The sequence below is a fragment of the Eptesicus fuscus genome, chromosome 5 (genome assembly GCF_027574615.1).
Source record: "Eptesicus fuscus isolate TK198812 chromosome 5, DD_ASM_mEF_20220401, whole genome shotgun sequence".
Taxonomy (NCBI): domain Eukaryota; kingdom Metazoa; phylum Chordata; class Mammalia; order Chiroptera; family Vespertilionidae; genus Eptesicus; species Eptesicus fuscus.
Genome location: NC_072477.1, coordinates 107,086,610 through 107,102,514, shown reverse-complemented (window position 1 = coordinate 107,102,514; position 15,905 = coordinate 107,086,610). Strand labels below are relative to the sequence as shown.

Here is a 15,905-nt window from a genome sequence, read left to right as displayed (position 1 = left end):
ACTGTTCTCACAGTGTGAACCTATTAGGTCCAAACTCTGCTTAACCTCAGCAGCCTTCTTTCCTTTCCTTCCCCAACATGCCTGCCCCACTGCAGTTAGGTCTGGTCCCATCATTCTCTCCTGCACTTGTAAAGCTCTTTCTTGATTCTGCTCAGACTGTTCCCTGCCCAGAAAGCCCGCCTTTTCTGTGAGCTCCAGCTCAAGGCTCACCTTTTCCAGGATTGCTCTGGCTCAGCTTCTAAGAAACTCACAGTAAGCACCAGACGGGATAGTTCTAAATCGTCCTCCACTGGTTACCAGTCCACGTTCTCTACTGAGCTGCCAGTAAGCTTTAATAAGGGCAACTTTGTAGATACTAATAGGACCAACTTCACAGGATGCTGTGTGGATCAGTTCTGAGAACAGAGCCCAACACACAAAAAGTGCTCATAGCTGTTGGCACTATCATAGTACTGGTCATAGAGGAGGCAGCAAGCTAGGGGCTTCCCAGCCTCCTAGGCTGGCAATTGACTTGGACACCCACTTCCTGATGACATCACTTGGAGTTTCCTCCCAGGTCTCAGAGAAGCCACACGTTAAGGTAGAAGGATGAGCCCTGGAGCTGTGCCCAACCCAAAGGCAGTACAGTCTGCCCCCAGGGCAGGAAGATAGGGGAAATGTACAGAAGCAGACTTAGGTCCCTGCTTGGGGTGGAGCAGTGCCGGTTACTTACTGGTCTCCCAAAAGGAGAAAGATGACAGTGCTGTCAAACCAAAGAGGAAATCCCCACCCTCCAAATAAATTTGGGGGATACCATTCATTTCTTCTATATTTCATCTTAAGGAAATAGGAGTACTCCCTTCAGACAGACACTGCATAGTTCTGGCATATGACTCACCTACGTCTTTTTCCTAAACGGACTCTCCCTCTCACAGAGGCATCCCCCATCGGAGGACTCAAAGCAAACCACGGTACCAACACACACAACAGTAGGGAGCAGAGCACATGCACTGGAAACATCCATGTATATCAGACACCTGGCTCCACGTCTGAGCAGGGTCACATGGCAAGCCTTTGGCTCTAGCTCTCTGAGCCTTAGCTGGCTCATCTTAGAACTCTAGACTACTACTTACCTTTGAGGTGAAGTTATGTGAAGGCACAGTGAAAAAGTGCATGGTCGCTTTAGCCAGTTTGGCTCAGTGGGTAGAACATCGGCCCATGGACTGCAGAGTCCCGGGTTCAATTTTGGCCAAGGGCACGTACCTCAGTTGTAGGGCTCCATCCTGGCCATGGTTGGGTACGTGTAGGAGACAACCAATTGATGTGTCTCTCTCACATTGACGTTTCTCTGTCTCTCCCCCACCCCCTTCCACTCTCTCTAAAAATCAATGAAAAAATATCCTTGGATGAGGATTAACAACAACAAAAAGTACATGGTCCTTGATATACATGAAACTGCTTACTAAGTGGTAATCTTTCTCAAAGGAAAACCAGCAAATGCTGCAAAGGACAGGGGACAGGCTTCTGAGAGTTCATATAGGCCCAAGGACAGCCAGCTCCAAGAAGCTGGCTTGAGAGGAGTATCTACTGTTTCTGGGAAGCCACTTAACGGCCTCCAATACTCCCAGGAAGAACTTATTCCAGGAGCTGCCCCAATGGCCAACTTTGGGGGGTGCAGCAGTCACCACAACCAAGGGCCTGGTACTCCATCAGAGGGCAGCTTGCACTATTTCCTTCTTTGGGGACGGGTGTGTGTGTGTGGGTGTGTGTGTGTGTGTGTGTAGAGGTGGGGGTGAGGAACAGGGTCTCCGTTGCCTCTTTGCTGGCATAGGAGAGGCCAGGAATCCAGCACGGTTGAGAAACAAGCCTAAATCAAGGGCAAGGAGGAATAAACACACCTACAACTCTACAGGGCAAGGTGAGTGGAAGAGAAGAAGGGGAAACCTCACGTCCAGACTGGTTCCCTTTAGACACCTCTCTCCCACAAGGTTGCCACTGTCCTCTCTACTGACTAATCCAGCAGACACTTGTCAACTCTAATTTTGCTTGCTATCTCAGCAGCACCAATGCTGACCATTCCTTTATTCTTCAAACACTATTTCTTGGGTTCTGAAGCACTATCCTCTTAGTTTTCTTAACTCTCTAGCTTTCTTTCAGCCATTTTGGAAGGCTCCTGATCACCCAACTATGCCTTTAGTGCTGATGTTTCCCAGAATTCCACCCTAGGCCCATCCTTTCTTTATACTCTCTTTATAGAACCTCATCTATTCTATACCATTTATGAGCTGATGACTTCCAGATCTCTCTTCTGCTCAGGCTGTCTTTTAGACCACAGATCAAGACGGCTAATAGTTTGTTTGGCTACTTCACAGGCCTCTCAAACCTAACCTATCCAAAACCAGATCCACCATCTCCTCCACACGTGCTCGCCTTCTCACATTCCCTATCACAGTGAATGTTATCACCATCCAACAAGATGTCCATGTTGGAAAGCTTGAAGTTCAGTGACTACAGACTCTCCACGGTTCATCACCTCCAACACCCATTCAATGGCCCTGCCCCGATTTTATCCTTAAAAACAAAACAAATCTCTTCACCCATTTCCCCTTCTCTGATCTCTGCTTCCCTGGTTGAGGCCACCACCATTTAGCCCCTGACTCAGTTTTCCGTTACAGTTTGCTAACTGGTCTCAATGTCTCCAGTCCTGCCTCCACTTAATCTACTCAGCCAAAGTCATCTTTGTAAGACCCAAGACTAATCATGTCACAACCCAACTGAAATCCCTTCAGCAGCTCCCTACTGCTCAGTTGCACCAAGCCCTATTTTCCAGCCATACTTAATGACTTACAGCCCCTCACTTTCCACGGTCTCTCAGTTCTCTCTGCTCTTGGCACATGCTACTCCATAGATCCAGACTACTTTTCTCCATTCCTGCTGTCCCTGTTATGGCCCTTCCTCTGCAGGACTCAGCTTGGGTGCCCCTGCTCTAGGAAGGTTGACTGGCTTCTTCCTGGAGTAGGAAAAAATGTGGCTTGCTGGAGAATCTTCTTTTTCCTCTACCACAGCATCGTGCTTTTTGGAGGCCCCATTAGGCTACTAGAGGGCGGAAGCAGTGTCTTCTTCTGTATCCCTAGTCCTAGCACAAGGCTGGCACATTGTATCAGTAAATGTCCACAAATAAAATTAAGCACTGCTCCTGACATATAAACCGAAATGGTAGGTGCGAAGATACCAAACTCCAGCTCTCCCACCCAACTCTGAGGGTGGTTTTGGAAGTTCTCAGGTATGGAACTCAGGATCGATTTGTACCCCAGCCCCTTTGAATGACAAGTGCCAAAGGCTGGATCCCTGAAGGTTCTTAGAAGGCAGGCCTCTGGTGGTCAGCAGCAGTCTCAAAGCCAGCTCTTATCAGGAAAGAAAGAGTCAAAGGGTGGCTTGCTGGGAGAAAAATGAGGGCTCACAAGAGATGGATTAGAGAAGCAAACAAAAACCTCCAGCATCCAAAAAGTTACTTCATGAAGGCATTCCCATTAGCCAAGCAGGAACTGTCTAATGAGCCTCTTGTGTGAGGCTCTGTGGTGGGCCCCAGCAGAGCAGCATCAACCCTCACGCATCCCCCGCCAATCTGGAGGCATTTACCTGTTGGGTCCTCCGAGTAGGGTCAGTGCCATCTGACTGGCACACACGCCCGTCATCTCCAGTCTCCGCTCCAGAGTCAACCCATGCTTTTCAGCCACAGACAACAGCTTTTTATGTAGCTCATAGGACACACTTGGGACAACCAAGCCAGAGTCTGCAGTACAAAAGGAGGTGTGGAGAGAGGGGCAGCGATTACAGGAAATCAGGTTCACAAATGCGTGTACTGGATCCAGAATTCTGTGAAAGCCAGGTCTCCCCGAGCCATCTGCCGCACCGGGGACTGAGACAAGCTATGCAGCCCCACAGCCTCAGGCAGTGGATGGGAAACAGAAACAGCTTGTTCAGGTTTCCACAGAACAGGGTTTGTGAAGCTTGGCCACAAAGACCAAATCTACCAAGATATTAGGTACTACCAAGAAAAGGCTGGCAAACAGCACGTAATAGCAACGAGAACATGCTTGTCCCAAGTGGGAGAAAAGCTGTCCTGGCAGTGAGGTTTTTCTTACTAGCAAACCCCTTATCCTTCCCCAGAAGTGGAACACACATGACCTAACCCTCCTGACCCTGTGGTCCCACTATTCCATTTCAAGGCAGGATGACTGGTTCATCCCATCTGCTCCCCACTTCTTCCTCCTCCTCTCCTCTACTTACCCTTCCTCTTGGTAAAAAATTTCAACTAGCAACTTGTTTTCTCAAAGAATTTGTCATTTTCTGCCTATTTGAGGTAATGTGACCCAATAATCATACCACAGGGAAAGAGTATATGGAAAGTAACCTATGGCTTGCCTTAAACTACTCAGAAGAACCTTGAACATTTTATTCACCATAACTAAAGAGAACTCTATAAAAGTTAGAGACTCACAGTCACTGCAAGTACTTGGTTTTAAAAGGCCAAAGTCTGCAGCAGCTGGTACTCTTGAAGTCTATCATGCTAATTAGACTGAACAGCCAGACGACGCCAGGGCTGCGAGGGCCGAGGCAAGGGCCGCTGCTGTGAGGGCCGAGCCCCTTGCATGAACTTCGTGCATCGGGCCTCTAATCAATCAATCAATTTATCTATCTATCTATCTATCTATCTATCTATCTATCTATCTATCTAAAAGGCTAATATGCTAAGTGTCCCTCCCACCGTCCAACTGGCCACTATGACGCGCACTGACCACCAGGGGGCAGACGCTCAATGCAGAAGCTGCCGTGATGTGCACTTGCCATTTAAAGAAAAACGGCAGCATGGATCTGGCGTCGACAAAGCAACACTCGGCTTCCCCCAAGTGGGACACAGGCCCCGCCACCACCCTGGAGCAACAGCCCACCAAATTGCAGCCAATGCTGCCGAGACCCATGGTGCAAAATGTGGCCCACAGCACAGCCCAGCCTGGAAATGGTGGCTGTGAGCGCTGGGTAATGATGTCATGTAGCAACGCTCAACTTCCTCTCCCCAGGCCAGGCCATCTATATATATAAAAGCCTAATATGCAAATTGTCCCTCCAACAGTTCAACCAGTCGCTATGATGTGCACTGACCACCAGGGGGCAGACTCTCTGATGGGTAGGTTAGCTTGCTGCTGGGGTCCAGCCGATCAGGACTGGGCTAGATGGGCCGGACATGCCCTGGAGCCCTCCCACAGTCCCTCCCGGGCCCTGATTGTGCACCGCTGGGGTCCCTGGGCCTGGCCTGTGTGCAATCTGGGATCCCTTGGGGTATGTTGGAGAGCCGGTTTCAGCCCGATCCCCGCAGGCCCCTAATTTAACAATAAAGGGCACTACAGACCTGGCACCCACAAAGCAACCACCCCGGGGAGCGACAGCCCACCAAATTGCAGCCAACGCTGCTGAGACCCCATGGCGCAAAATGCGGCCCACAGCCCAGCCCAGCCCAGTCCAGAAATGGTGGCTGTGGGCGCCAGGTAATGACATCACATAGCAACGCCCGGCTTCCTCTCCCTAGCGACTGGCCTCCTTGCAGTTTCTTCAGTCCAGGAACACGGCTTGCTTTATAGTCAGGTGCAAACACTTCACACTTTAACCAAATGTCTGAAGCGTTTTCATGCACCTCATCTCATTTGATCATCACAGAAGTCCTGGAGTAGGTAGATAAGAGACTTGGTGGAATCCTATTTTCTTTTCATTAGCTGGAAAATGGAGATTTAGAAAGCTTAGAAACTTGACCTGACTGTAAAGAAGTAAGAAATGGTGGACTTGAAAATGACTTCAGGTTTTCTCACTGCGCAGAATATAGTCAAACACTGCTGCAGTTAAATGTTTTACTCTTTGTTCTCCCTGCATGATCTACAATAATAATCTGCTTCGTGTTGATATTTACTGCTGTGTTGCTGACAGTTACCTGAAAGGGAAGTTGGGGTGCTTCACTGTGCTGGAAAAAGTTTAGCTACATCAGAAAGTGGGTTTAATTAAGCAAGTTTTTTCTATATATATAAAAGGCCAAATTGACTTGTGCATGCACAATACATATAAAGCCCTCGCTAGCGCCAATCGCACATGGGTATCTTGATCTGTCATTGTCGATCGTGAATTTGGTTGACACTTCTATTATAGAGAAAGGGCGAATAGCAATATTAAAATAGTTCTTCTAATTAATTTCCTTCCAATGTGCACAAATTGATGTACCGGGCCACTAGTAGTATTATATGCATCAGTATCAACACACATATGCCATTTCAGGGCCCAGAAAACCAGGACAGGAAAGAAACAGCAAAGTCAAAGACTTCACTGCATAGATCTTTCAGAAAAAAGAAAATCAACAAGGAAACAATGACTCTATAAATGACACACTGGGTCAGATGGATTTAACTAACATTTACAGAACATTTCACCCCAAAGATGCAGAATATACATTCTTCTCAAGTGCACATGGGTCATTCTCAAAGACAGACCACATGTTAGGACACAAGCTAAGTCTTTACAAGTTCAAGAAGACTGAAATCATATCAAGTACCTCCTTGAATCACAATGGACTGAAATTAGAAATCAACTACAGTAAAAACACTCAAAAACATTCAAACATGTGGAGGTTAAATAGCATGTTATTAAATGATGAATGGACTATCAATGAGATCAAGCTTCCTGTAAACAAATGAAAATGAACATACACCAAGCCCAAATCTAGGGGTCACAGTGAAAGCAGTCCTGAGAGGGAAGTTCATAGAACTACAGGCCTATCTCAAAACCCAGGAAAATTAGTTTTTTATTTTTTTAAATATATTTTATTGATTTTTACAGGAAGGAAGGGAGAGGGATAGAGAGCTAGAAATGTCGATGAGAGAGAAACATCGACCAGCTGCCTCCTGCACACCCCGACCAGGGATGTGCCCACAATCAAGGTACATGCCCTTGACCGGAATCGAACCTGGGACCTTCCAGTCCGCAGGCTGACGCTCTATCCACTGAGCCAAACCGGTTTTGGCAAAAAACCAGGAAAATTATTAATAAATTATTTAACCCTACAACTTAAAGAATTAGAAAGACAACAAGAAAATCTCTGAGTAAGTATAAGGATGGAAAAAATAAAGACCAGAGCAGAAATAAATGACATAGAGCCTAAAAACAAAACAAACAAACAAAAGATCAATGAAACCAAGAGCTGGTTCTTTGAAAAGATAAACAAGATTGATGAACATTTAGCCAGACTCATCAAGAAAGAGAGAGGACCCAAATAAATAAAATCAGAAATACCAAATAAACTGCAGTTCCAGTCAGACTGCTCCAAAACCACTCAAGCAGGAGGAGAAAACTGCAGTTTTTGCTGTAACTCCTGCTGAGGGGCCTCAGACAGTAGCTGACCTGCACCCCATTGGAGACCCAGAAACGAGGGCATCTAGTGGTCGGTGTGAGACGACACCAGATTTCAACCACTCGCATAAGGGACACATTCAAGAGGCAGACTCAGTGAGCGCCAAAGCATTGCTGCAACAAGTCCTGGCCCATAAACGTGTCTCCTGCACAGCAACTCTTCCTTTATAGACACAGAGGGCCCTCACGGCCAATTGGCCTGGAGGTCAATTCCTCCCAGTGACACCAACAACAATCAAGACTTAACTGTACAAAGGAGGACCAAGATGGAGGCATAGGGCGGAAGCCTGATCGTTGCCTACCACAACAATTTTGAGACTACGACGGGAGAGCAGAGCAGACACCATCCAGAACCACCGGAGGGCTGGCTGAGCAGATGCTCTACAACTAGAATAAAAGAGAGGGGTACGCGGGATGATGCTGATGCCGGTGACCCAAAGACCACACTTTAAGAACTACGGCTCTGGCGACACAATGGCGGCCTGGAACGTGCTCGGCGCAGTTCCCCCGGCGGTCTCCGGCTGAGGGGATGGCTCCACTCGCTGCCAAGCATGAACAGACAAGCCCCTGGGAGACATGGGGTGGGAGACCCTGCTCTTGCTGACCTCTGAGTCCTTCGAGAATCTCAGCGCCCCGGAAGCGGCCAGGTGCGCACGCCCGGCGACCGGCCACCGCTGCAGACCCAAGGGCCGACGCAGCGACACCGGACCAGCCCGCCGCCGCGCACCGGGCACACCGGAGCTTCACCGAGCCCGCCGCCCAGCGAGTTCTGCGGCAGCCGCCCTGGAGCTCTGAGAAAATGGCCGAAGGAATTGCTGGGAGGGAATTGACCGACAGGAATTGGGATCAAGAAGATGAAGCCCTGCTGGGTCCCGGGTCCGGGTGAGGCCGCGCGCCCCTGGGCCCAGGCGAGGCCACACGATCCTGGGTCTGGGGGAGGCCTCACGCCCCTGGGTCCGGGAGAGGCCACGCACCCCTGGGTCCAGATGAGGCTGGGTCCCGGACCCAGGTGAGGCCGTGCGCCCCTGGGTCCGGGTGAGGCCACGCGCCCCTGGGTCCGGGTGAGGCTGGGTCCCAGGTCCGGGTGAGGCCAGGTCCCAGGTCTGGGTGAGGCCGCGCCCCTGGGTCCGGGAGAGGCCACGTCCGGGTGAGGCCGCGCCCCTGGGTCTGGGAGAGGCCACGTGCTCCTGGGTCCGGGTGAGGCCGCGCGCCCCCAGGTCCGGGCAAGGCCGCGCGCCCCTGGGTCCGGGTGAAGCTGGATCCCGGGTCTGGGTGAGGCCGTGCGCCCCTGGATCCGGGTGAGGCTGGGTCCCGGGTCTGGGTGAGGCCACGCGCCCCTGGATCCAGGTGAGGCCACGCACCCCTGGGTCCGGGTGAGGCCACATGCCCCTGGGTCCGGGTGAAGCCGTGTCCCTGGGTCTGGGCGAGACCAAACCAGAGGGAGTTGGATCTGCATTACCACCATTTGTCCACCATCCAAAGCTGAAAAGTCAGTGTCGACATGTACACATAAGGAACTGGTGGACATTGAAATTGGGTCTCAAAAGAACTGTTGGTCCAGAAAGAAACTCACTACAGACTGATTCATTTGCCTGTCAGCATAACTATTATTGCTCGTCTCACATTTAGTTCTTACAAGTATATCTCTAGTGACACATGATCTCGCTCATCTAGGGGAAATGATGAACAACATAGACTGATGAACAAGAACAGAACCAGAAACAAGGAGGCATTGATCGGACTGTCGGGCCTCAGAGGGAGGGTAGGGGAGGGTGGGAGGGGGGAGAGATCAACCAAAGGACTTGTGTGCATGCATATGAGCCTAACCAATGGTTAAGGACAACAGGGGGGTGGGGGCATCCGTGGGGAGGGGTGTGGAATGGGAATGGGGGGATGAGGACAAATATGTGACACCTTAAGCAATAAAGAAATTAAAAAATAAATAAATAAAAATAAAATCAGAAATAAAAGCGGCAAAGTAACCAACTGACACCACAGAAATACAAAGGATTGTAAGAAAATACTAATATGCCAACCAGCTGGAGGATGTGGATGATATGGACAAATTCCTAAAAAAATACAATCTTCCAAAACTGAATCAGGAAGAATCAGAAAACTTGAATAGGCCACTAACAACTGAGGAAATAGAAGCAGTAATAAAAAAACCTCCCAGCAGCACCAGCTGGTTTGGCTCAGTGGATAGAGCATGAGCCTGTGGACTGAAGGGTCCTGGGCTCGATTCCAAGCACATGCCTGGGTTGTGGGGCTCGATCCCCAGTGGGGGGCATACAGGAGGCAGCCGATCAATGATTCTCTCTCATCATTGGTGTTTCTATCTGTCTCTCCCTCTCCCTCTCTGAAATCAATCTTACCTTATAATAGACAAATATGCAAATTGACCGCACCTCCGCTACGCCCAAGCCACGCCCACCAACCAAGCCACGCCCACCAGAAAACCGTTGCAGGGACGTTGGGGTGTGGTGCCTTGGGCACCAGCGGGGAGCCTGCACGGATCGCAGGCAACGACCAGGGGGTCTGCTCCTGCGATCCCTAGCAGCGACGCTGGGTGCGGCCGAGCCCAAGGCCACCGCCCGGGGCCAAGCCCCGACGCTGAAAGAAGGCAGAAGGCAGTGGCCACAGCCAAGGCCTCGGTCCCTGGTGCCGGCAGAAAACTGGTGCAGGCAGCCAGGTGAATGAAGGTCTATTGCACGAATCTTTGTGCAAACGGGCTACTAGTAAAATATATTTTAAAAATCACATGCATAATTAAACAACAAACAACAATAACAAAAAACTCCCAGCAAACAAAATCCCTGGTACAGATGGTTTCACAGGGCAGTTTTACCAAACATTCAAAGAAAACTAACACCTATACTCCTCAAACTATTCAAAAAAATTCCAAGAAGGAACACTTCTATCTAAGCTCTTTTTATGAGGTCAGCATTATCCTAATTCCAAAACCAGATAAAGACACTGTAAAGAAAGAGAATTACAGGCCAATATCCCTGATGAATATAGATGCTAAAATCCTCAACAAAATATTAGCAAATCAGATCCAGCAATCTATATAATAAAAACCCAGTGGTCGTAATGCCGTAATAACCAAAGACCGGTCACCAGGAGGTGCAATGATGGGGCCCGTGGCGCGCCAGGTCTGGGTCTTACACGATTTTGCACACTGGGCCTCTAGCATATTAAAAAGATCATACACATGACCAAGTGGTATTTATTCCAGGAATGCAAGGCTGGTACAATATTCACAAATCAATAAACATGATACATCACGTAAACAAACTGAAAGGCAAAACTCACATGATCATATCAACAGATGCAGAAAAAGCATTGGACAAAATCCAACACCCATTTTGACACCCACTCTCAGCAAAGTTGGAATAGAGGGAGCATACCCCAACATAATAAGGGCCATATATAACGAACCTACAGCGAACATCATACTGAATAGGCAAAAACTACAAGCATTTCCCCTAAGAACAGGAACAAGATATGTATGTCTGATTTCACCACTCTTATTCAACATAGTTCTGGAAGTCCTGGCCATTGCAATTAGACAAGAAGAAGAAATAAAAGGCATCCAAATTGGAAAGGAGGAAGTGAAAATCTCATTATTTATAGAAGACACATCAATGCTAAAGATGTCACCAAAAAACTACTAGAGTTAATAAATGAATAGCAGGATACAAAATTAACACCCAGAAATCACTGGCATTTTTATATACCAATAATGAACTCTCAGAAAGAAACACAAAAACAATCCCATTTACCATTGTAACAACAAAAAAATTAAGATACTTAGGAATAAACTTAACCAAGGAGGTAAAAGTCTTGTACTCAGAAAACTACAGAATGTTGTAAAAAGAGACAGAAGAGATATAAACAAGTGGCATATACCATATTCATGGATTGGTAGAATTAATATAATTAAAATGACCACACTAACCCAAAGCAACCTACAGATTCAATGCAATCCCTATTAAATACCAACAGCATATTTTACAGGTTTGAACTAATACTCCAAAAATTTACATGGAACCAAAAAGACCCCGAAAAGCTACAGCAATCCTGAGAAAGAAGAACAAAGTTGGAGGAATCACAATACCAGATATCAAGTTATACTACAAAGCCAATGTAATCACTGGCATAAGAACAGGCATATAGATCAGTGGAACAGAACAGAGAACCCAGCAATCGACCCAAACCACTATGCTCAATTTAAAAGTTGACGCTTTGGCTGAAACCGGTTTGGCTCAGTGGATAGAGCGTCGGCCTGCGGACTGAAGGGTCCCAGGTTCGATTCCGGTCAAGGGCACGTACCCAGTGGGGGGTGTGCAGGAGGCAGCTGATCGATGTTTCTCTCTCGTCGATGTTTCTAGCTCTCTATCCCTCTCCCTTCCTCTCTGTAAAAAATCAATAAAATATATTAAAAAAAATAAAAATAATGAAAGTTGACACTTTGAAATTACCCTACTGAGATAGCCTTTGAAATTCACATTTGAAGTCGCATATTGATAAATAACAATTATAAACAGGGCAATGTACTAGCTGCTTTTCTACATGATCTCATTTTACAAGTATTATCCCAATTTACAGATAAGGGAACAGGCTCAGCAGCCCCCTTCCAGCTATGGAACTCAATTCTCTGACTCTACAGAAGCCTCCTTGTTGCAACCTTTAATAGTAACTCCTTCATCCCTATTCCTCAGTGTAGTAACTACAGTATCTGCTTTCTCTGGGCTCAGCCACAAAGCACTACAGGAGGACAGTGGACTTAACCCACTATAAATCCATGCAATCTGACTGCAATTAGACTCTCACTGTTTTTCCTGCCTCACAGCTTTAATGCCTTTCAATCTTCTTGATCACCCTATCTTTTCCCACTTGTTTTCAATAATGAAATCCTATCAAATTCCCTTTTGTCACTTCTCTCACATCTGTCTTCTTTTCCATTCAGAAGTCCAAATCCCTAGTACGTTAGTTATGTCATGAGCCGAAATGATTTGAGCCTATTCTGGTCTCTTTTCTCATTCTACCCTGAATTCTATCATGAGACCAGTCTAAATAGTCTTCCAAAAGGAAATTTTGGATTATGTAATTTTCAGAACCGTTCCGATGTTCCCCGTGGCCATAGGACAAGGACAGCACTGGCACACAGGGCTCTCTGTGCTTCTGTCCAAAGCAATTTTTAATTCCTGCACAACATAAACTTTCTGACCTGGCCAAACCAGCCAATGGCTGATCTCGCAGGGGCTCTTTCCTCACTAGCACCTGCCCAGCCTACTCATGAATATCCTCTTCATGTTTGTCTGATGAAATCCTGCCCTGATCAGGCCAGTCTTCCAGACCTCTCCTGCTTCTCAACATGCAGTGCCCTCTTATTGGACTCCAGCCATATGTAGTATACTGCCATTTCCCAGTACATTTTAATAACTTGAACACAAGGACTGTCTTTGAATGACTTACAATAAGCATAGCATTTTGACTGATCCAAAGTGTCTTAAATATTTTGTTTAGAATATTATGAATGTTGAGCAAAGGTTCTCTGAGGCTTTACCACTCTCCTGACCAGTGTTCTTTGGGGATCTCTCACTATTGAACAAAGAGTGCTCACATGCGTCTAGCATTTTATAGCCAAACCTAACACACACGATGTGGCCTCTGATATTATTTAGCAGGGTAGGGCCAAGCTGGAGGACTATCTGATAATCTGTGACTGCTGGAGACAGCAGTACTGTCAAAAGACTCAAAGGGCTTTCCAGAGAGAAGACTTGTTTTAAACAAAGAGCTAAATCTAGTTGCTTCCTGAATGTGTTTTCCCAATCAACAGAACTGTTATACCATTGTTCACCTCCAGCCCCACAGCTGGAGAAGAGTATTGCCAAGAGAAGAAGGATAAGCAATTAGTAATGGCTTAGAAACTGTTACACCAGAGGCAGCAGTATATGGAATACCAGCAGCGAGCTCTCAGAACCTAAAACCCCAGCCATCCCCAAATGGGTAGTTACTTGTTCTGTTGCCTCTGGGTCTGGGGATTAGTAGAAAACAAGGTATCTGAGGTTCTTGAACATGAATGCCACCAGGCTAGATTGAGGAGTTATCCAAGCCACTTTTCATGTAACGGCTGAGCTAAGTGGGCCAATTTCTGAGGGCATACGAAAGAGAAAAGACGATAGTCTATTTTGCCATTAAACTGCCCTTCTCATACTATATTCTCCTTTCTTGTTACTTAACTGCATTCAGAAGAGGAAAGTAAATAGGGATCAAGTTTTTAAGAGCCTTTACTACTCTGGGCTTCAATGTCCTCATCTGTAAAATGAAAGAATTATACTAGGTAAGCAAGTAACCTACCACTAACATTGTAGGAACCTAGGTTGTTTCCCCACATATTCCAGACAGTTCGCCTTATTCTGATCCTAACATTTAGATAGTGGATCCAATTGGGAAAGTGTCCCCAGCACTATCTGAATAACATTCAGTAAAACCTGCTTTGAGGCTTATTTATGCCTTGGATCTGAAGCTGAGATAAAAATCACCTGTAGAGCCCTAAATGGTTTGGCTCAGTGGATAGAGCGTCGGCCTGCGGACTGAAGGGTCCCAGGTTCGATTCCGGTCAAGGGCATGTACCTTGGTTGCGGGCACATCCCCAGTAGGGGGTGTGCAGGAGGCAGCTGATCGATGTTTCTCTCTCATCGATGTTTCTAGCTCTCTATCCCTCTCCCTTCCTCTCTCTAAAAAAATCAATAAAATATATTTTTAAAAATCACCTGTAGAAACCGCTCAGCAAGATAACTGTTTGCTGACTCCTTTTCCGACATAGACCTGACGGGCAAAAGGGCTTCCTTTCCCACTCCTCGCACTGGTGACACTGGACTGATTCTCACTGTCACTCTCCCTGTGACTTTACCCCAAGGCAGGCTGTCATCTCCCGGAGCTCAGGAATTCCAGGGAAACCACCTACTGAATGGCCAACCACCTCAGTCCAGAGAGCTACCAGTAGAGGCAGTACAAGGGGAGCAGTCAGAGGTAGATGGATGGCAGGATCTGAGGTACACCTGAACTGCTGGATGATAGCTGCCTTCGAAAAACTTAAAACCTGGCCAGTTAAATTAAGCCTGATTCTGAGCTACACTGTTTGCCTTTACATAGGTGGTACAAATCAAAGGAGTTCAGCAAGATACACGCAATGCCACTTAAGGAAACTACCTTAAGTAGTGTAGAGGCACCCCTGCCGGAGTCTGCTAGTGAAAGATGGACACAATTTAGGAGTCTTTCTTAGCTTGACAGTCTCCTTTTTTTTCTTCCACATGAGAAGTAAGTACAAACTGCTACACTCAGCAAAACCAAATAAACAGAGCTCTATAGCTGTCTACAAAAAGCCATGCCAGCCTGGCTGGTGTTGCTCAGTGGTTGAGCGCCCACCATGCACATTTCAATTTCTGGTCAGAGCACATGTCTGAGGTATGGGCTCGATCCCCAGTAGGGGCTGTGCAGGAGGCAGCCGACTGATGATTTTCATCATTGATGTTTCTCTCTCCCGCTATTCCTTCCTCTCTCTGAAATCAATAAAAACATATTAAAAAAAAAAAGCCATGCCAGATCTGATTCTTCTCCATGTAATTAACCCTTTGCACTCGCTTGCTTTTTTCTCGAGCTGCTACCGATGCTAACCGTGTCGAGTCACACTCGACATCCGAGTGCAAAAGGTTAAGCTGGCTCCATAATTCTCTCTAAAAGCACTACTAGCATTCAAAACTTCAAACCAATTACTCAGTTCCTTCTCTACCTATTAAAATGATTATGATTCCCCCTTTAGCTTAAGATCATTCAATAACAATGGTTTTCAAACTGTATTCCAAGAAGCCCAGTTAAGAATGTGATTTGGGAGGAAGGGACCAGGGTGAGGTAGACCACCTCTCCCACAGCTGCTTTTACATGTTTGAAGACTCTACTGCTAAAAAGAGAGAAAGGAACTTAAAAAACACTGGGGTAATAGACTAGATTATCATATACTAACTACAGTGACATACATAATTACCAAGGTACTGTTTTGTTATATGACAATTATGACTAGTCAACTCTCAATGACCAGGGCTAGCAGGAGATGAAGACAGTGCAGTAAACAAATGTAATTCACTGAAACCCTAATTTTAACCAGTGGTTTCAAACAGCCATCTCCAACTGTTTTTACCACAGCAAATAATTAGTGAAGAAGAGTTGAATTTCTGCTAAGATGTTCAGGCAGTAACAGGGAAGCCAAAGTGAAATTCACATAGATTGGATTATGTGAATCCAGATAGTTGGCCCCTATGCCTTTAGTTATTAATCGTAACATCCTATATAATAAAACCCGAATATGCAAATCGACTGAACGGCAGAACAACTGGTCGCTATGATGCGCACTGACCACCAGGGGGCAGACGCGCAACGCAAGAGCTGCCCCCGGCCCGTAGGCCCCGACCAGC

At 46.9% G+C, this 15,905-nt stretch overlaps 1 protein-coding gene across 1 annotated transcript in view; it reads right to left on the bottom strand.

Moving 5' to 3' along the window:
• EDC3 (enhancer of mRNA decapping 3) overlaps positions 1-15,905 on the bottom strand; it is an 89,864-nt gene that overhangs the window by 9,902 nt on the left and 64,057 nt on the right. The window contains exon 5 of the mRNA XM_008157064.3: positions 3,619-3,772. Coding sequence (XP_008155286.2) covers positions 3,619-3,772 — 154 coding nt within the window. The remainder of the gene's footprint in view (positions 1-3,618; positions 3,773-15,905) is intronic.